General features: G+C 49.8%; 1 protein-coding gene across 4 annotated transcripts in view; it reads right to left on the bottom strand.

Moving 5' to 3' along the window:
• Positions 1–2,679: 2,679 nt before the first annotated feature.
• Cacna1d (calcium voltage-gated channel subunit alpha1 D) overlaps positions 2,680–21,294 on the bottom strand; it is a 324,259-nt gene continuing 305,644 nt past the window's right edge. For 3 of the 4 annotated variants that reach the window (XM_076837232.1, XM_076837154.1, XM_076837316.1), the window contains 8 exons: positions 12,190–12,303; positions 11,143–11,510; positions 10,420–10,446; positions 9,205–9,351; positions 7,853–8,016; positions 5,254–5,375; positions 3,424–3,744; positions 2,680–2,973 (listed from right to left, as the gene is read on the bottom strand). In XM_076837232.1, coding sequence (XP_076693347.1) covers positions 2,680–2,973; positions 3,424–3,744; positions 5,254–5,375; positions 7,853–8,016; positions 9,205–9,351; positions 10,420–10,446; positions 11,143–11,510; positions 12,190–12,303 — 1,557 coding nt within the window. The remainder of the gene's footprint in view (positions 2,974–3,423; positions 3,745–5,253; positions 5,376–7,852; positions 8,017–9,204; positions 9,352–10,419; positions 10,447–11,142; positions 11,511–12,189; positions 12,304–21,294) is intronic. The other variant, XM_076837374.1, reaches the window with a different exon arrangement.

Raw genomic sequence — 21,294 nt, 5'->3', positions numbered from 1 at the left:
TGTTCCGCACCTGCTATCAGCTCTGTGGCTAGCCCGTTTTTACAAATAAATGGTCCACCCTATAAATAAAAACCTGTAGGAAAATGCAAGTGGCATAGACATTTTAGACTGTGAAATAAACATCTCTGGCTTCTTTGAAGAGTGGGGTCCCCTAGTAAAGTGGGTGAGCAAAGCTGCCATTGCCCCAGGCAGGCAGAGCCACAGTTTGCAGTGAGTGGCTTTCAGTGCCCGCAAACCCACCCCTCCTGGCCTTCACCCAATTCTGCAACACACCAGAGCTGGGACCTGTCACCTGGCCAAACGGGAATCCAGCTGAACAAGATGGTTCTCACTGTTGATTTACAGTTGAATCAAAATCGCCATTTCTACACAAGGTTAAAGAAATATACTATTCCTGAGAATACAAAACCGTTTGGGGGAGGGTCCAGAAAGTAGAGAAATTAAATCTTAAAACTCTCCTAAAACAAAGGGAAAAAAAACCATGCTCTACAACTTCAGATTTTTCTTAAAAAGAGAAATTTAATATTAGATGAGAGGTTGGACCAGGCTTAAAGCAGACAGATACCAGGAAGTGGTGCAGCCTTTATCAACGCCAGCATTTAAGTACTGACTTCAGAAAACACTTGTCACCTGTTCCAGAACATGCAGTCCTGGGAGGTGATTTTGACCTGATGATGTGCAGCCCCACAGTAATACCAAAACCCAGTGGAGACAGTCCAGATAATGTTGACAGTGGTGTAGCCCTTTGGGAGAAGTGGCACTCTCTGTGGCTGGTGTTACCATGGGCATCGAAGGAGCTGAGGACGAGGAAAAATCTACCAGTGTGCAGAGCTGCCCCGAGAGCGCCTGCCCCGCAACTCTCACTGGCCAGGAGAGCTCCCGAAGACAATGAAATTATTACGCAGTTTCATTCTGAAGAACAGTTTGCATTTTAATAAAAAAGGCTTTCTGTCAGGAAATAGTCATTTACAAACCTTGAAGTGTTTTTGCCCAGATCTGGAGTAAGAATGTCTTACGAAGAGGTTTGTGAGGTCTTTATAACAAAGTGTTATTTACAAAAAAAAAAAAAAAAATTCTGACAGTTTTGTCTACGTACTAGTTAAAAAAATTTGAACCAAAATTGCTACCTGTCTTTGTGATTGCAGGGAATCCCTGCCAAGGTCACGTGATGACATCGGAGTGATTCTGTTAACAGAAAAGGAAGCCTTGACAGTTCTAATGATCCCAAACTGGCTTTTTCCAGGACATACAATCGGAGTACATTCTCATGAAAACTTCAGCCCTCATTCAATTGCATATAAAAGCCCTCAAAGAGAACACAGCACAGCAACATTTTGTAAAAGGCAACAACATGATCTGTACAGACCCCGACATTCTGACCCTAAGGGTCACCACAGTGCTCCTATGTCCCCCGCCCCAGCACCACGGGGCACTGGAGCAGACATACTACTTTCACCTGTGCAATTATTTCTGCAGCAGAGTTGCAGAAATGGCCTATGTGGGCAGCTGAGGCAATAAACCTACACCTGCACCGGGGCAGAGTAGCCCAGCTTGACCTACTCTGTAATAGACTTATCAGAGGGTTATTAAAGTAAAACCAAACAGATAATTGCAACCCCTGGTGGATAAAAGTACCCTATCAAAACCATACAATTCTTGCCCAAAGAAAAAAACTGCAAGTAGTCATCTTGTATACTTATGTAAAAGACAGGTTTATAGTGACTCAAAATATTTTAGAAAAATTTCTGTAGTGTCAAGTTCTTTCGAACTCAAAATTTTACCCCCAAAGGATTTTCACCGAATATGTGAGAATTGGCTCTATTTTGTCTACCTTTCTATAGCCCAAGTAAAAATACTAGTAATTTCTATATTTCAGTGGGGAACTATAATTGTTAGGACCCATGGATATTGCTGCAGGTTCAAATACGGTACAATAATTACAAAATATAGACCATCTCTTTACAAATACAAATTGTAATATATTACAAGTCATATACAGTAAATCTATAATTTTTAAACAAACTAGTGTATCTAAGTTTACCTGGTTGCGAGTGCATTATTATTCCAGTTTACAGTTGCCCTTAAGCACGACAGTCGGAACTGACCATCCGAGTGACGTTCTCTTATGTAAACTGGCGTCACATAGCAGAAAACCTTGTCTATGAGGTCCCACTCCCCTCTCATGATGATCGCTGGTAGCGGGGTTCTGACACTGTCCTCCAGAACAGCTAAACAGGAACCAGGAAGCAGTGTGTTTGGGGTATAAAAATGGATATGCTGGGCCCAGTGAGTGTCTGATATGCTAGACTGATGACTGAGGTAATGACAAGGTGTGGTGATCGTCATCACCTTTAACCTTCCCCACCGCTCCTTCGGGCACCCTGGGTACGGTGAGACTCCCCTGGCAGCACCCACCTGGGTGGTCGGGAGGAACTGCTCTAGCCTTACCCGCCCTCGCAAGAGGGCCGGATCTGCCTTCTGCCGCTGGGCTCAGCGCATGGCGCACTGCTGAGCTCGCTGCTTGGAACCTGTACCTACCAGGTTTATGGCTTCCTTGAGGCATGACATCACTTGTACAAAAGTCTAATTGAATATTTACTCCCCAACTAGTGCCTAAACTTTCTAACTACGAGGCACTTTTCCCCCACAAAGGCTGGAGCTGCTCTGCCCCTGCTGAGGCTACAAGGTGGTAATGCAGATCATCTCATCTGCCAGGTCTTCCTCATCTCGTCCAGGGTCTGGCTCTTCGTCACTATAGCCTGGACCGAAGTCCTGGAGCTCATAATCCTGCCGGTGTGAGGCAGGACCCAGATCCCCGTTGGCCCGAGGACACACGTTCCCATTGAGCAGGGTGCTGGCTGCACTTTCCATCTCATCAATGGTTAAGTCACAAGCATCGGCGATTTCATGTTTTGTAGCCGACACAAATTTTGGATCTCTTGCGTAGCGTCCTAAGCCTTCAGATATCAGGACCTGTACAAGATACAAGGTGGCATCAACATGTCATGGCTTTGCTGAGGGGGAGAGGTGGCAGAAAAAGCCACTCTAGTGCTAACTGCATGATGTGCCATGGGGACCTCGCCCAACCACGTTTCCCAGACCTCACATGTGACGACTAAGTGTGAATGGCTTTAGCTTTGAAAACATCAGGAAGCTGAAAAGCCCCACACGGCTCCAGAGTGAACCCGCTGGGGGAGAATAGGGTACAGCCTGGCAGCACCAGGGGAAACCCTCGCAGGGAGCTCAGTGTAGCTCATCTATGAGATCTAGCCATTTCCGCTCAGGCTTTGCACACCATTCCTCCTGCTGAGGAGTGGCAGGACTGGGTGGACAGGCTCTGGCCCGCTCCTGTGGAGTATGGCTGGCTGGCTCGGCTGGCTCTGCTTCTGCTCTCAGGCCCCAGTGGCTGAAGTCCATACTCACTGCCTCCACCAAGCTGTCTGCGCTCCTCTGCTTGTCACTGTTTTTGTTCCGAAAGCTGCTGGGGACAGTCAGGCTGGCTGGTGTGAATGTCCTATAGGAGATGTCAGGCTCATCTGTGTACCAGGAGCTGCGGTGCAGGGATGGCAGGCTGCCATTGACCTGGTCCAGTGACTCTGACCTTTCCACCTGGATCAGGGGGGTGTAGCACGGTGTCCAGTCCCGGTATGGAGGGGTTGCTGGAGGGGTGGCCCATGACCGGGTTGAGTGGCTTGGTGAGTACTTCTGGGCTTTACTAGAATCCAGGCCTGCAACTGCCATGATCTGAGGAGAGACAGGAGAGTGGGGAGGAGGAGGCCCTGAGAGGCTGGGTGCTGCTTCATAGGCAGCTTCGCCCAAGGACACAAGAAAATTGAATGAGCTGTCAAAAGAACTGTGGGTTCCTAACAGATGTGTTTTCTCTTTCCCCAAGTCATTCCTAATGTGTTTCCTATAACTGCACAAGGAGTTTTTTACTATCATTCAGTTGCTTCAGAATGACGACGAATCAGGAAGCTGAGGTGTGTGGACATACCACCTGGTCTCTCTGGGTTTAAATACTGAAGGATGTTCAGGAAAAAGCAAGGAGTCCAGCTCACAAAGGAAAATAGCTGGCTCGCTCCTCTCCAGTACAGCTCACCCTGTGCCCAGCAGTCCTCTGTCCTGTGGCCTGAGCACAAACCCTGCTTCCTATAGCTCCACCACAGCAGATCCACCTTGGGATTCCCACAGTGCACAGGGACCTGAGCCTGTGGGTAAACAGTACAGGTTCACCCAATGGAGGCAGCTGAGATAGACAAGACCAGGGCCTGGTTCACATGAAGCACATGCCCTTAGAGACCTCCATGCCTACTAGAATCATAACATCTGGTGGCTTGGATCTTCTAAAGGTTTGTTCTTTGTCCTTGATGACACAGAACAGAATTAAAAATTAGCATTAAAAGTGCAAGTACAGGGCTGGGTGTGCTGGTGCACTCCTGTAATCCCAGTGGCTGGGGAGGCTGAGGCAGGAGGATCCCAAGTTCAAAGCCAGCCTCAGCATCTTAGTGAGGCCCTCAGTAACTCAGCAAGACTCTTCCTCAAGAAATTAAAAAAGGGCTGGGGATGTGGTATAGTGGATAAACACCCCTGGGTTCAATCCCCAGTATTCACCCTGCCCCCAAAAACATGCAAGCAGAGAAGTGAAAAGCTGACAGAGACTGGACTAGAAAATCTGAACTGGCCTCACTGAGTGTTCATGTGCTCAGGACCCTGGGTTAAGAACCCTGCAAAGACCTGTCTCTACCAATGGACTGGCTGAGTGCTAGAAAGTCCCTTGACCACCCTGTGCCCCACAATCCATGAATAGACATATGGTGAACCATACTCTTGTCCTTGAGGCAAAGCACCAGTGAGTGGGTGCTGGGCCACAGGCTGCCTTGTGCCCAGCTACCTTCCCTGTGGGCAGGGAGTTCCCTGTGCCATTCCTGTGACCACAGAACTACCTCTCAGAGCAGATAAAGAACAGCGGCAATTTGGGAGAATCTGGCAAGAGGTTATGGCTCCCTGAGACAGGGATTATCCCAGCCTTGTCTTCAATGCCAGGAAGCTGGCACTGGATCAGACAGGGCCTAGCTTCCCCTCCCGTGGCGCTCCTGTGGAGTGGGCTGGAAGATCTATCAGGCAGGGCTGCTCCCCGGACTAGACCAGATTGTATGTGAAGGTTCTCTCCCTCCCTCCCTCTGGGTGCTGGCAGCCAAGGGAAGGGTGCATCCAATGGGACCCAGGCAGAGGAAGGCCAGGTGGGTGGCTCACTTGCTGCTGCATCAGGTGCAGAGGCAGGGCCGCTCGGTGTGGCAGGGCAGGTGATGGTGGGACCTCCTCCTGGCTGCTCTGCCGGCGCAGGCACTCAAAGTTGAAGGAGGATCTCCGGTGAGCTGGGAAGTCAAAGCACATCATGCATGGTGAAGCGGGTTCTGCCAGGACAGCATCTCTCTGCAATAGGGGTGGCCCCGGATGTTGAACCCGGGAAGCAGCACACCGTCTACTTGGGAGAGAGGTGTAGTGAGGTCTCAGTGATGGGAGGGGAAGATGAAGGAAGCAGCCCGACTAGGTTTTTTTTTTTGTATTTTTAAAAATAAAAATAAGTGTTCATCTGTTCTAGGCAGGACATCCAGGTTGGGTCAGCAGCCCCGGTCACACATTATCATGGAAAACAAGCACATGGAATCATTCTAGAATTCCAGGCCTCTCCTCACTGTCCCTGTTTCACCTTCAGACACAAAGCCCCGTGTTTGTGCCTCTGAAGGAAGGGTTTCTGCCTGCCTCATCAGCTCAACCACGCAGTGAGCACATATTAGCCCTGGACATGGACCCAGCCTCCCAAGAGCCAAAGAACACCTCTGAGAATGTGGCCATCCTATTAAGGAGCTATTTTGAAGGGAGATTCACTCATAGGTTGAACCATGACAAGGCGACTTGTAACTTTTAGCTTCATAGAGCCCAGTAGATCAGGCTGAATCCGAGGTCCTTTCACTGAGCAAAAGGCCTTTGTTCCACCCTCATGGGGCTGCTGCAGGGAGCCTACCCGTGGTCCTCCAGGCAGCAGCTGCGTCATTTCAAGTGCTCCCTCTGCTTTCCAAGCTCACAGGGAATGTCTTGGCGCCAGTAAAACTCCAAATGCTCCTAACTCCTGTACTGAAAAACCTCAGGGTCTGGCCTTGAGAGGCCTGGACTGCACGTGAAGCTCTAGAAACTGGAGTCTGTCATGAAAGAGTCTGAACCCGTGGCTGGCCACTGCCCAGGGGAGGGGAATCAAACAGAAGGCCACAATGGGCCAAGCTCAACACCCTCTAAGGGCTTGCTGGGGCCTCCTGCCTTTGAAAGCCTTCCCTCCATGCACCACCCAGGGGATGGGCCTGTTAGTACAACCTCTAGGACCCATAATCTGGTGGCAGGCCCAGAAGTTCAGGTGGGACAGGAAAGTAATAATCCCTCCCATGCATATGGTACATTTCCATGTCTAAAACCGGTCCCCAGATCCCCTCATCTGGTGTGCTCTGCATAACAATCTCTTGAGGAAGGAGTCATCCCATGGTGGCTGACAACACAGACCAGAGGAGTTCAATGTTCTCCCTGCCCAAGGTCTGAGCTGAGGTACAGCAAAATCAAGTCCCCTTATAGGTGAGGAGGGCAGCTGCTCTTGCCTGCCCGGCCCCTCTCCGTGGCTGCAGATGGGATGGTGGGCATCCGTGCACATGTCCATGGGCCATCTGTGTGGGTGAATAAGCAAAGGCTGAGGAAGGCAGAAGAAACCACAGAGACACAGAGGCCCCTCCACCCAAGCTCACCTGTACACACTTCATCTAGTATTTATGAGAAACAGAATGGCTCCATTGAGCAGCATGTGTTTGTTGCTGAACAATTAAATATTAACCACGGAAATGGGTCTGATTACACGGCCCAGCAGGCTGTGACAGCTGGAATGAGGCACAGAGTCCCATGCACCACCCAATCACGCTCTTCGCTGTGGGGGCAGCAGGCAGAGTCAGGAGCTGCTGTCTCAGTTATTTTTGGTTACCGATTAGAGACCTATTCAAAATTAAGCTTCATTCCCAGAGACACCAGAAATGGACATTCTTTTACCCATCAAAATACCCACACGTCCAAAATGAAACTGCCCCACCAAAAACTGGCAGGGCCACGGCTGCAGTTCTTTCCCTAGCCTGAGATCCTTGCTTGGGGTGACCCACATCTGACAGTGCCAGTCATGGCACTTGCTGCAGGAGGAAAGCAAGGAAGTCCCCCCTCATCGGGACAGGCTCTCTGACCTCAGAATAGGAATATCTATCCTGGAGGTGACTACCAAGGCCATTACCTGCCCCTCCCTGAGAGGGACGGAGGGAAAGGAGATTAAGCCCTGTAGGGACCAGAAGAGGGACTGGAGGAGAAACGGACACCAAGAATCCCCAGGTGCTCCTCAGAGGTAGGGCTTGTAGACAGGCCCTGGGCAGGTCCAGCTCTATACTGAGCCAATCCTTCCCTCTCAGAGACAGCTCCTCAGGGTGGAGTGGGGCAGAGCTGATGACAACAAAGGCACACGTCTGTCTTGCCCAGCTCTCAGGACAGACCCGAGGCTCAAGGGCAATGCGGCGCCCACAAGAGCCCCTTCTCCAGCATCTGTGTGCAATTTTAGGGCAACAGCCTGCCTCTGTCCTCAAGGAGAGCCACGGGCAACGCTTAGCAGCATAAGCTCCATCACGGGTGCTGTGACAGGAAGGCCAAGGCCCTCAGCATCTGGGGGGCTGGCCTCAAGGACCAACGGACCCTGATGTGGCAAGACTAATCTGAGGGTGAGGGCACAGGCACACCATTCTCTGGGAGGCTTCACCCAAAACAAGAAACGCAGCCTCACATGTTGGGGTGGGAGGTAGCAGGCGTCTCCGGGGAGATCTCCATGAGTCATAGCCAACAGGGGAGTCATCGTCCTCCCAGAAGCCCTGGGGAGGGTGGTAGCCTCGGGGCCGCTCGAAGTCCATACTGCTGCCTGGGCACCTGCTGTAGTAGCTGTAGTTTCGCCTAGCAGTCAGAAGGGTCAAGAGGGAAGGTGCTTGTGAATATTCTAGCTCTGACAGACTTCCCACCCCCACCTCCCTTGCACTCAGCAGGATGAATGGAGAACAGGCTGCCCTCAGTTTCATGGAAGATTCTGAATGGAGAGCAAGGGCCATTGCAGAAGGGTCCCAGCACTGGAGGCTTATGGTAAGAGATATGCTGGTAGTTTCCACCCCTGGGCCAGCCTCAGGTTCAGGGCAGATGCCCTGTCAGCTTGACATGACCTGGGATGGGCACAGGGACACCAGGACGCATGAAGCCTGTTCTCCACCCACAAGGAGCTTAGAAAAGGCCATAAGCACACTACTCAGTGCAAGCTGAGGAGGAGAGGGGAATCGGGTTAGAAGACAGCACATGTGGCAGATTCTGTGAGAAGGTGCTGGTTTTGGTGGGGTGTTGGTGTGTGTGGGGAAAAGGGGTACATTTCAATTCCAAGCAGGGAAATGAAAATCAAGGCCCTGGTGCAGGCCCTTGAAGAGAGGGTGGAATGAGGCCTGTAGAGATGGTTAACTGTCCATGCACTGGACATGGTATGAACAAGACCCCAAAGACAAGGATCCTGAAGGAAACCTGGGGTCCATCTGGCTCAGAATCAGTGGTTGTGGAATTTGGGCATTGAAAGAAGATGGTGCACGTACCATGAGGAGAAGAGAAAGGGTCAGCCTGTGGCCAGGGACAGATGTGACCTTACAGCAGCACCACTTCTACTCTGGTGATCCTTTGGCATGGTCAGACAGGGAAATGCAGTTCAGAGAAGGGGTGGCAGGTGACCTTTGTCCCCCTGCATGTGTCCTGAAGCACACTGCCTGATCCAGCCACCCTAAATAAGAGCTGTTCATCCACAGCATGGCCAAGCTTCAGGCTGGTTTTAACGACCTGAGCTCCCCCAGGTTGGAGCTCCTAAGGTAGTTAAATAAAACCTCTTCTCTCAGAACATGGGTATCTGACAGAAAGGCCCATCTCAGGTGTCTGGAAACCCTACTGAAAGGCCTCAGAGGTACCTGGAGGAATAGCAGGTAGAAGGTGTGAAATGCCTCTCTTCCCTCTTCCCCAAGCCTGGAGCTGGTGCCCTGGCTTTGCTTTTCTGGGGAAACCCCAAGTGCAGCTGCAGGGTGAATCCTGCTAATCTCAGCACCAGGCAGAGCGCCTCACCTGCTCCATGTGGGAGAGCTGTCATCCTCATAACACTCCTCACTGCTGAAATACTCGGACTCCCCCAAGCGGGGGTCCCTGAAGTAGCCATGTATGTTTGCCTCTTCCCGGCAAATAGTTGGGAGCTGCTCATCTCCTGAGTCAGACCTGCAGTCGGGAGAGGGGTCTAAGAGCCTGAGGAGGCACAGTGCCTACAGCCGCAGAGCTCCTCTGGCTTCTCCCCAGGGCACCTGCCTCAGGCCCCTGGCAAGGATGCTGTGCGTGTAGTCTCAGGACCCTGCACAACACTGGGGACAAACCGCTGTGCCCAGAGGCTTTGGGACCAAAGACACAGACATAATTTGGAGAACAAAGCAAGAAGATGAGCCCAGGGTACTGCACGCAGTGGTCAGCAGTCCTGTGGGAAAGACCCAGGGTTCCCAGGCCATCTGTGCTCACCCTACTGCTCCAGCTCCAGCCCATTGTGATTTCAGAACCTGGAACAGAGAGGCCTCTGCACCACTGACCTCCCACCGTAGCCAACCAGGAAGGCCAAAGAGTTTTTGACCCAGCATCACGAGAAAGGCTGTCCTGATCTAAGGCTGTCATACCATCTTCCTGACACGTGGATCCTCCTGGCCTTAAGGTTCAGGAGCACGAGTCAGGCTCAGTGACCACCCTCTCTCCAAAGGAAGAGCTGTGTTTCCTCACTCTCACCCTACTGAGGCTCTGTGGCTCCCAAAATTACTGGGAATAGAAAAACCAGAAGACTCATCTTCCTCCTGCCCCTGACAACACAACTGTCCTACCCACAATTCAACTCAGCTCAACAGGTGGAACCCAGGGCGTGAAGGTTGAGGGCTACAGGAGAAATGCCCAGGGAGATCTTTCTTGTACCTGATCTTCAGGTCTGGGTCATGCTTTCCCTAAGACTCCTGACTTCTAAGAACATCCAGAGTTGCCCAGCTCCCCAGGGCTCTGTAGGGGCACAACTGGCATGTGACCATGAGTCCTTGGTGGCAACAAGTCTATGCTGCTACAGATCTGAAAGCTTTTTTGCTAAGAGGAAAAAACAACCTCTGACCCCCCCCCCCAAGGCCACAGCTCTGAATTATGAAAACCTATTAGGCTACTCAATAGCCCAAAGAAATGCTTCTCAATCCTTAGCATTCAGAGTAGCCAACTGGTAACAACAGCACAGCATTTAACACAAAAACACAGGCAAGGAACACATACCTAATGTAAGTTTCATAATAGCGAGTTCTATCCAGGAAAGGCGTGACAGTGGAAGGGAGGGAGAAGACAAAAGTTAAACATTTCCAATGACATTTATAGTGCAGCTACTAGGCTACCTCCTAGCAGGGGTGGGCAAACTGTACTCAAGGGGCCAAATGTGGGCTTCTACCCCTTTTTGCATGACCCATGAGTTAGAACTTCTTATATTTATAAAGAGCTGAGAAAATCAAAACAAAATTATTTTATCATAAGTGAATATATGAAGTCCAAATTTCAGTGTCCACGTACAAGTTTTATAAGGACTCAACCATCCCCTCCACTTAAAATCCAGTTTCTGGCTGCTTTCAATCAGCTGAGTGGTTACAAGAGATCAAATAGTCCTCAAAGCCTAAAATATTTACTCTCTGACCCTTTCCAGGAGAAATCCACCAACCCCTGGCCCAGGATACATTGATACAACTAGGGAGCATGAATTTTGCAGCTTCTTTTTTGAGGGGCACCCCATATGCAGGATGCAGGACACGAGGTGGCCCCTGGTCTGTTGGGTCCCACATATATGGTGGGTGGAATAGCCATGAGCTTGGCAGTACTCCCAGGTTTTAATGCAAGTGTCTACAGGGAGTCTCCTCCATGTGCCAGAGCACAGAAGACTCGCCTTGCTCCATGGGATGGACTCGACACAGGCGGACATTTTTACCAGTGCAAATGCATTTTAAAGGTTACCTTTTAATACTGGACCTTCTTTGAGGCTCCCGGTCATGCTTGTGGGAGGAATGATGCCCATTTTCAGATACATGCTCAAGGTTCCCAAGGCTGGGCCGCTTTCCATGGGCAGCTTTGGACATATTGGCATTATTGAGATTGGCATTTGTTGAGGTGGGAACTTGCTTTCCTATGGAATTATGGTTATGATGGTTATGACACACCGAATTTCCTGCTGGAGGAAACAGCGGTTTCTCAGTGTCACTTGCAGGTGGAATTGAAGGCCTTTGGACATGCAGGGGACGGTGGGTGGTATTGGTCTGCTGAAGGGAATCTCTCCTATCACTATTAACATGATTGACATGGTTTCCAAGCAGGGCACCATTTCTCTGCAAAATAATGGGAGACAACACCAGGTAATTTAACAAGTATTTGATGCAGACTAGCTATGTCAGGTAATTTTTTCTACATGAAAAATTAATTCTAGGCAAGCTCCATAGGGTCCCTGTAAAACAATCTGAGTGTCTCAGTGAATACGTGGCAGTTGGTCCCCCTGAAATGAGGAAGGTTACCAATTCCTGAGCTGGGGAGCAGTCTCTCGGCTGTCACTCAACTGTGCTCTTCCGGTCACTCCAAGTTGAGGGGACTTATGCCCAGCTGGACTGGTGGGCAGGCCCAAGGTGGGGGTAGTGGGCATACCCTCTGGCCTGGGGGACTGAAGGCCAAAGGCAGATCAAAGAGCTGGCCCAGGGAGGTAGGGTAGTGAGTGTGTAGCTGCTGAAGAACCCAGAATGTTCCTCCACACTGGCCAGTGGCCATGGCCAAGCTCCTTGAAAGCTGACAGTTGGGGGCAGGGGCAAACTCAAGAGAAAGAGCTGGCCTGGCCTAGAAGAGGTGCTAGTGAATGGAGAGGGCCTTGGGGATGAGGAGGGTATAATTTCCAGCCCCTCTAGACCCTGCAACTGGTTTGCATTCTCCAGACTCTTCTGTGGATCATAACTGTCCCGACTGGAATCCTGCCCCATTATTTCCAAGTGGCCAGTATGGATCTAGATGTGTTATAATTACTTTGAATACATCTTCTTCTTCTCGTTTAATTTCCTCTGGCTCGTCATCTTGTAAATCACAGGATATAGCACGCCGGATTTCTGGCCCAATGTCATGCAGTGTCCTTAATCCCGCCTAGATCAATAAAAACGGCAGAACAGGTTAGACAACATGGGTTCTTGGGTCCAGCCTGGGGTTTTGCTTCTGCCTGATTCAGTAGTTGGAGGGAAGCCTTCTCCAAAGGCCAGTCCGAGAAATGGACAGATGGACTGTAACTGAAGACACTCTAAGGGTTGCTGGGTATGGTCAGGAGGTCATGATGGCTGGGATGCTAAAGTCTGCAATCCCCCCACCTGCAGGGAAGCATTGGCTGGCTGTAATAACTAGGGTCTGCCAAGCCAAGAGCACACTCCCATCAGTCAGTCTCTGGAAGGATGGCCTGCAGAGCACCATCTCCCAAGCCCTGAAGAGGGAAGGGAATGAAGCTTAGCTGTTCTACATGGAGGGCGACAAGAACCCTCTGCCTGTATCCAGGATGAGGTGGCCTAGGTGCAGGCACCAGAGGAGCAAGCAGACCAAGCAGCTACCAGGGCAAGTGGCTTTGCAGAAAAGCCATGGAACAGTGAGTGACACACATACTGCAATCACTAGCACACTCGACTGTGACGGAGCAGACAGTCAAGCACACAGACCTGGGCCGCTGTGCAGTGGGCCGCTGTGGCCATCCGTGGTGCCCTGGCCTGTAGCCGGAGAGCAAGCCGAGAACTGGTCAACAGAGGGGTGTTTCTGAAGACCAGGACACCAGCATCTGTGGGCAATGCGAGATCACTGGGAGACCCCACCCCGAACCACCCTGGGTGCCCACAGAAGTTCTGCAGCTGGTCTTCCTCCTCCAGTCTCCAGTCTACTAGGACAGAGCCTGGGAGAAGCCCATCCATTGTTCACGGAAAAATGTTCTGAAATACAATGGACTATATGAAGGAGGAAGGGGCAGTCTCTGGCTCTGAGGCAGTTTTGACCATCAGTTTGGAGAAAAACAGCATGCAGCTTCTCCGTCCTTTCCCACCAAAGGACTTGCCTCTGAAAGAGGCATTTCCCCTCCGTCCCCAGGTCCTGGGTGCTGTATCCAGGCAGTACCTCCCCATGGCAGTTGCCTGCACCCCAGCAACCACTGAAAGCTAGCAGAGCACCAAGGTGTCTTGGACAGGCCTCCTGCTGCTTGGACTCCAAACTCAAAGTGGTTCGCGAAGGACAGTTGGCCAAGTGCTGGGGCCCCAGGGGAGGGGCTGCTTTCCTGTCCTTCCTCCTCAATACCAAGTGAGGGGTAGGTGGCTGTGGCAAGATCATAGAAAACTATGACCACATCCGATACATGCAAGTGGTGGCATGGGGGGACACCTGGCAGTGGTGCTGGGGAGGGAAGCAGTCATGCTAGGCCTGGCAGGAGTGGGCCCCCCTGGGGTAGAAATGCTCAAAACTGGTCTTTTGCCAGTGGTGGTGACATCCATTTAGAATGTAAAGTTGCACGGGAAAGTCCCAAGAAGCCCTTTATAAACAACCTTCCCCATAAGCTCACCCAGCCTGTGAGATGATTCTGTTAAAAAGGACACAGCAGGCTGGGTTGGGTCTGAACTCTCCTCAGATGGAGGGCAGAAGGTCCTTCCCTTTTCATGAATTGTGGGGATAAAGGAGGTGCCAGAGTGAAAGCTTTAAGGTTCCTGGCTGTGAGTGCTGTGGTTGTGCAGGGGGAAGACAGACGTGTGCCAGGTCAAACCCAGAACAGTTCTTGGTGTGGTCGGCGAAGCTGCTTCTTGCTCTCCCATCCCTCTGGTCACAAGCACAAGAGCACACATGCACACACGCACACTCATGCTTTCCGTCTCCCAGGATCCCCAAGGCCAGCTCATCTGAGCCTGGGGAGTCGCCTGGTTCTCAGCAGGCCCGCCTGCCTCGCTAGGGCAACATGGCAAGGGCAACGCTAACGTTGTGTTGGCAGAAGCTCGTACTCAGCACAGCTGCAGGCATGGAAGACAGGAGGCGTCCAGCAGCCCCGAGCAGCCTGCAAGCCACTCACTTGTACCAGAGTTCTCTAGGGTACAATTACCATGGCTAAGCAAGGGTCTCTGTCTGATTTTGGATCAACTGGGGAGAAAAAGGTCTGTTATACAGCTGATGCACAAACAAGGAGCCAGGGCTGGAGCCACCTGCTCCTATCTCCACAAAACAAACAGGGTTACAATGACTAAGCCGGCACCCGCAGTAAGTGCCTGTCAGCCCATGTTACAGCCGGGGAAGCTCCGAGTATGAAAAACAGACAGTCCTACTTGTCATTCAACTGAGTGGACTAGGTCTGATTAAAAGAAATAGAAAACTATTTATTCAGATAATTTTTAACATCATCCTCTGTTGACGGGTTGACATTTCACTGAAATACACATATAACATAATTGCATAATAAAAGCAAAAACCATCTCCAGCACGTCTTCGGTGATACACAAGATTAGGATTTAGTTGACAAGATAATGCAGCAAACAGACACAGGACACAGAATTTGTTTGCAACATAAATCATGGAGAAGCTCGTAGAGAGGTGACCCAAGGTGCCACCTCCCAAAGACAAATAATGACAACATATTTATTAAAAAGACATTAAAAGAGGAAAGCGTCATTCTTCCCAAACATGAAAGCAGCAGTTTAGAAATCACTATTCTAGTTTGCTTGTTCCACATAGGACAAAACACACCTGGTCAGAGTCAGGACTGACTTTGCTCTTTCACATGGGACCTGGGGCAGTTGAGGGTGGAGGAGGGGGGGGGGCAGAAGTCCCCCAAACTAGAATTGAAATGAAGCTTAAGCACAGCACCCTGAATTTATTACATATCACAAAACATGATAATGAAAATTTTCTAGCACACATATCAAGCTAAAAGGTAGCTTCGGCTGCTCCAAAAATTCCATAGGCACAAATTCCAGTTTTAAAAAGTACAGACAACTATCTTAAACCCTTGAAAAAGTTATTCTTTCACAACCATAAAAAGAACATTTTTTTCTTGAAATAAACACTTTACAATCAATAAAATTATCTATCCTGTCATATTTCATGTCTGTGTCTACCTCTGCAAAATACTGCTTTAATTTGAAATGTGGTCATTAGCACTTAAACCAACATAAAGCCATAGAAAGTCATTCCATTCACATCACAGTAGAATTATGGTTTTGAATAAACACAGAATTGCTATAAAATATAAACATTATTGACTTGTTTTAAGATGTCCAATCTTATAAAATATTAAACAGAATCAAGCCTAGTTTCTGGTTGATTTTAAAATGCTAGATGTTATCATAAATATTTTTTTTAAAAAAGAAATGTTGGCGCCTTGCCTGTAGTCTGCTGCTTTAAAATTTAGACACCATTTAATTGGAATTTTATAGATATTTATTCTACTCAATGATTAAGTCACCAAAAAATAAATCTATAAAATCTCTTTCTAAACATTTCTAAAGCAACAGCATAAAATTATGACATTTTGACATCAAGTACACACATTCATTCTCTTCCTCTCTCTTGCTTACTTTTAGAGCTAAGTTTCTCCTATCTGGGTGCATGTGAAAGGCTTTCTCTACCCTCTCCCCCTAAACTAGCTCCCGCAGACACACCAGCCCTCTGCCGGCCTGCACAGCACCACAGCATGCACACACCCACACCGTCGCCCAGCCATGGCCCTGCACCTACGCTGTAGCAGTGCAGAAAAGACAGGAAAGTCTCCAGTTGGGACGGGGCCTGGCTGTCCATCTTCAGGATGTGGGTGCCGGGTGTGCAGTCCCCAGACTGATCCCACCACGGGCAGGCTTCACTCAGCCAAGGCTGGCCCTGCACACTGTCATCTCCCTAATGACAAGTTCTGGTTAACTCTTTTGCAAGGCTGGCCCACACTGGATTGGAAGGGACGATTTTAGACTAGCTCCATTAGGAAAAAAAAAAAAAAAAAAGAGCTGGAAATTCAATTCTTATGGAATAAACCTGCTCATCTACAGGCTGTCCTCCGCCGCCTCCTCTGCACGCTCGGGCACACCCCTTATTTTTGTCGTTGCTTTTCTCCAGGGAAAATGTCACAGTGTGGCCTTTGTGTCCATTGTGACTAGTCAGACATAAAAGGTTAGACTCATGGGCATGACAGTCTGTTAGTCATCCACAGCGATTGGTACTCTCATTGAGAAGTCAGTGATAACAGTGCCCCCGCGAGTTCCCCCAGGGGCAGTGCCAAGCCGTATAAACCAGGTTAGACATCGTCACTCTAAAAGCCAAAGGAAACTTTAAACGGATTACCTAAAGTAATTCACGACTTTCCCTGTAAAGAATCTAAGATACCTATCTGTTTCAGCGCCACCTTGATTTTTTTCTTCTTCTTTTCAGTACTGGGAACCAAACCCAGGGCCTCACATGTGCTAGGAAAGCCCTCTACAGCTGAGCTCCATCCCCAGCCCTTTCTACCTTGATTCTTGGTTATAGTTTTAACACCACCATCAGAAATACTGTTAGTTTCCTGAAAAACAAAGAGCACTATATAAAATGGAGGCTTCGAAGAAGCTGCAAAATCATAACTTCCTTCCCACAGCATGTACTTCCATCATGGAGAGCTACGCACTGGTATTCCAGCAGATTCTGAGGAAAAGGGCAAGCCAAGAGGATGCCCATTTTGCTAAATTATACACCCAAACTAGTGTCAGGTCTCAGTGAGGACTCTTGGTCCCTAGGCTGGTTCTTCCCATGATCCTACACTGGCCCTACCTCTCCCAAACTCTCACGTGGACCTCCAGCAAGACAGTCTTTGCATCTACTGGGAAAGCCTGGGAATCGAGTCTCAGTTGCACACACAGAGCAATCCTCTTTTGACTAATTTAGCAGAGCTCTCGCATCCCTGTGTCAGTACGGGGATGACAGGTGATCACAGGTCATCTCTGCAGCTGGGCCTGTCTGGCACATACCCAGGGTCTCAGTTCTGCTGCTAAGAGGAGCCGAGATCTTGAAACACACTTTCTATCATGCACTATTTCAGACCACTGTTGCTCCAGATCAGCACAGACAGTGAGACTTGGCCATGCCACAGGCCTAAGCTTAGCTGGATACACTGACACAGGTGACCCCAGGTCTTGGTGAGTGGGCTAAAGAGGAGAGGGTTGTGGTATGTGGGAGCTTTGTGAACATGGGTGACATAGAAGGTTCTGGAACTCTCTGCCTTTAAGGGGGGTTTTGGATCATTTCCCCTGAGCCATGGTTCTCAAGGTGTGGTCCAAGGGCCTTAGGTATCCCCAGATACCTCAGGGGTCCATGAGGTCACTGTGACTTTCCTTACGCACTCATATTGTCTCACGAGAGGGTGGTGAGGTTTCTAAAGGCTGCAAGATGTGGTGCTGGCCTCTCCCAGTACCTCTGTGCTTGCATATTCTTGTGTTTTTAAAGTTTCTCAGTATTCATTTCTAAGACAGTTAGTTTGGCTACATGGAGATCCTCAATTCTTCAGAATGAGAAAAGGGTCCTGAGATCAAAAAGTTTGAGAACTTCCACCCAATCCATTCTCTGACAGGCAATGCTACCTTTGCCTCAGGGGTCAGACCTTCTGCCTCATCTAGGTTTCTGTGATTCTGCTGACCTTTCTCCCCTCTGCCCTTCCAGTGGCTTCTCAGAGCTAGACCTTGCCACTTCTTTTGGGTTGTTTTTACTGTACCTTAGAAACACAGGCCCTCCCACTATCCCAAAGAGACACCTCTATCTACTGAGGTCTAAGATGTGCTGAGGAGAACAAATTCACCCAGGTACCGACCCACCTTGGGACTCTAAGTTTAACAGGCTCCTTCCTATCCATAATTGAACCCTGATACACCTGGGCTATTGAGCGCTACTGGGCACATGTTATAACATGACAGCAACTGAGATTTTTATCACTCCATAACTTGCCTTAACTTTTTTTTTTCCCCAAAGATTTTTGAGCATTTCCTAATCTCAGATGGATCAGTCCCCCTTCCAGAAAGCATATGAAACGCAGTACCACAGTCCTGTGGGTTAATTTTTAGGTGGGTCAAACCACAGTATTGGTACTGTTTGAGAAGGGCCTGTTACTCAATCTTACCTCTGCTTTCCTGTGATGGATTCTGGTGTGTGAGACCTTTTTTTATGCAGGAGCTTAAGAGTTTAGCACTATGGATTCTGGTGCTGAATACCAAGTTTGCTCTGTGTGTCTGTGAAGACTCTGAATAATAAACTCAAGTAGTCTCTGACAACTTCCTCTATATTGGACGGCTGTACTCTGTGGGAGAGGTTTTTTTTTGAGAAATGACAGAGGTCTCTCTGCTGCCTGACTGTGAACCAAGTTTCAGGAAGCCCAACTCCCCCTGTGAGTGGAAGTTGGAGGCAGCCCTCCCAGTTGCTGGTCGTCTTTCCTAAAGTGGCCTTGGCTACTATCACCCAATGCCACAGCTCAGCAGCACAGCCAGACCCAAGTGAGGCAAGATTCCCTTGTCTATGTCCTGCCTAGAAAGTTGCTGTTTTCCAGCTTTTGCTTATTTGCAAGGCGTGGGGAGAGAAGCCTGCATAACCACAACCATCAGAACTGCTCTGGGCCTTTCTGCCAGACATGATTTAGACATAGTTGCTCACACTGACCCTGGAGACAGGGTGATGCAGATGGCAGTGAGCATGTGCCGTGCTCAACATCAGCATGGGTCAGAGACAAGCAGAGGGGTCACCTGTCTGAGGTGGGAAGGCCTTTCAGGGGTGATGCGTTAATTCTCAGTAGATTCTTATACCTTAACACACCCCAAGCAGAATAGAAGCAGGACTTCAGGCTAGGGCAGGATCCCAGAGGCCCTCTGCTAGGCTAGGAATCAGCCCTTTGGCTAACAGACTGCAAAGGAGCATGGGAGAGAGGCCATGTTGCTGGCAGGGTGTGGGAAACCGAGGTGCTAGGAGCGACAGCTGTGGGTACAGTGTCGAGACCAGATGCAGGCATGCGTCTTCCAAGTGGTCAGCTGTACTGGTAGCGCTGCCTGGCTCTGAACCCTTCCTCCACATCCCCGCCCATGGGGCCCTGTCAAGCAGCAGAACTGCTCTAAGAGTCCATCAAACCCAGTGACTCCTAGACTTGGTCCAGCCTGCATGGTGGGAGCAGAGTTGGAGCTGGGCCCATCTTTTTAGTGAGGCCAGGAGGTCCATTGATGTCCAGGAAGGACGAACCACTTAGTACGGTGACCCACTATGGTCAAGGGACACTGTCATAGGCACAAAGGCTTCCCTGGAGATGGCCAGGAGACTGGCAGGGCCCTTGCCAATCTTGCCTGGGCCAGGCCAGGCCATAAGGAAGCATGCTCCCCCGCCCCGGGCCTCTATTCTCAGACTCTGCCTGGCCGTGAGGGCTCCTGCATTGCCAGGGCACCCGGAGAATGGTCCACTTCAGTCAGGAACAGGGCTGCCCACAGACTGCACTCTCCCCTCCCCACCGCTCCACCTCAGGTTCCACCCCCTCATACACACACACACACACACACACACACACACACACACACACGTGCACACACGCCAGTCTGCACACACCAGGGCGAGTGGAAGGGGATCACAAAGCCCTTCTTTTCTCTACACAGTTCAGACACTTCGATATTTTTAGAATCTTCCCCATGACCTTTGCACTAAGGTCACTTTCGAGTATTAATTTAAAAATTCTGCTTGGCCACTCTGGGCATCAGCATAAGAGGTACAGACTCCTTGACCTGTACTTGGAAACCACTGAGAACTTGAACCAGATGCCTCTTGGGCAAAAAAAATCTCCTATTCTTACCATACAAAAAAAATGCAACCTGTGGAGTCACCTTCGTTTACGTCTTTGTGCATTTCCTAGATATCTGAAAAAGGGGAGAATTCTCTTTCTCGGTGGATAACTACAGTACAGAAAAGAGATGAAAGGAAAACAAGGATTTCTTAAAGTTCTGGTAGTAAACAGGCATATGATATTATTATTGTTGAAGTCTTAATAATAAGCAATTATACGTTCAAAGTGCTTTACAATCACTTAGCTATTCCTCACAACAGCCCTGTGAGGTAGGTCGACATTATTACCCCCATTTTACAGATGGGGAAACTGAGGCACAGAGAGGTTAAGTGTCTTGCCCAAGGTCACGCAGCAAGTGAACGCTGGAGCTGGGACTAGAACCCAGGTTCCCTGACTCCCGGTGTCCTTGAAACTAGACCACACTGCTTCCAAAGAGGCATCCCCAGACTGGCTCTGAGCGCGAATTAAAGACGGACAATGTTAGATGAGGTTGGGTGTGGTGGCATTTCCCGCGGACACGTTAGATGGACCCTGAGGTGTTGCCTGGATTGGTTTGGGCATGCGGGTGTATGTGTTAGTTTCAATGGGTGTCTCTGAGCTTCCTGGCCTGTCCACTTCTCACTGCATTCTGGGTTGGGTCACCGCAGCGAGCAGGGTTGGGCGGTCAGGAGGTCATGACGTACTGGCAATAGAAAAGGAACTCTGTCAGCTCAGCGCCAAGGGGCCTGCCAGTCTTTGGGAGTTTGGGCAAACTAGGGATGCAGGACTTTGGAACAGAGTCAGCTGCCCACCTTAGGCAGGTCTGCTTAATTGTTTTATTATAATTTTTTTTTTTTTTTAACTGGCCAGCATCAGGAAGTTGTGTTCATTTCATTTCTCTGTGGGGCGGCTGCCCCTGTCCTTTGCTCTCTCTTTCTCTCTCTTTCCCTTTCTCTGAGTCTCTGCTTGGAAGGGCAACTGTTAAAACTTGTACGTTCCCTTCCATGAAAAGGAGCCACCGTGAGCAGCGTCCGCGACAGGCAGCCGTGGCCCTGCAGATGAGCCAGGGCCCCGCTTCTGCCTTTTGGAGGAGTGCCTTGCTTGGAAGGGGTCTCCCCGGGGCCTTGGGGTTGCGCTCGCCTGCATTTCTCCCGAAATGCTGTGTCAGTAGAAATTAGCCCACGTGAGAGTCTGCCCTTTCAAAGGCCTTAGCCACCACGCCTTCCGACTAACCAGCTTGGTGCCGTAGCTCAGGCAGAAAACGCTAAAGCATCCGTTCAAGCATCTGAAACAAACGAATCAGCCAGTGAAATCTCATCTGTTAGCAT

Source organism: Callospermophilus lateralis, chromosome 1 (genome assembly GCF_048772815.1).
Source record: "Callospermophilus lateralis isolate mCalLat2 chromosome 1, mCalLat2.hap1, whole genome shotgun sequence".
Lineage (NCBI taxonomy): Eukaryota > Metazoa > Chordata > Mammalia > Rodentia > Sciuridae > Callospermophilus > Callospermophilus lateralis.
Note: the sequence above shows the minus strand (reverse complement) of the source record. Positions and strands in the feature narration are given on the sequence as shown.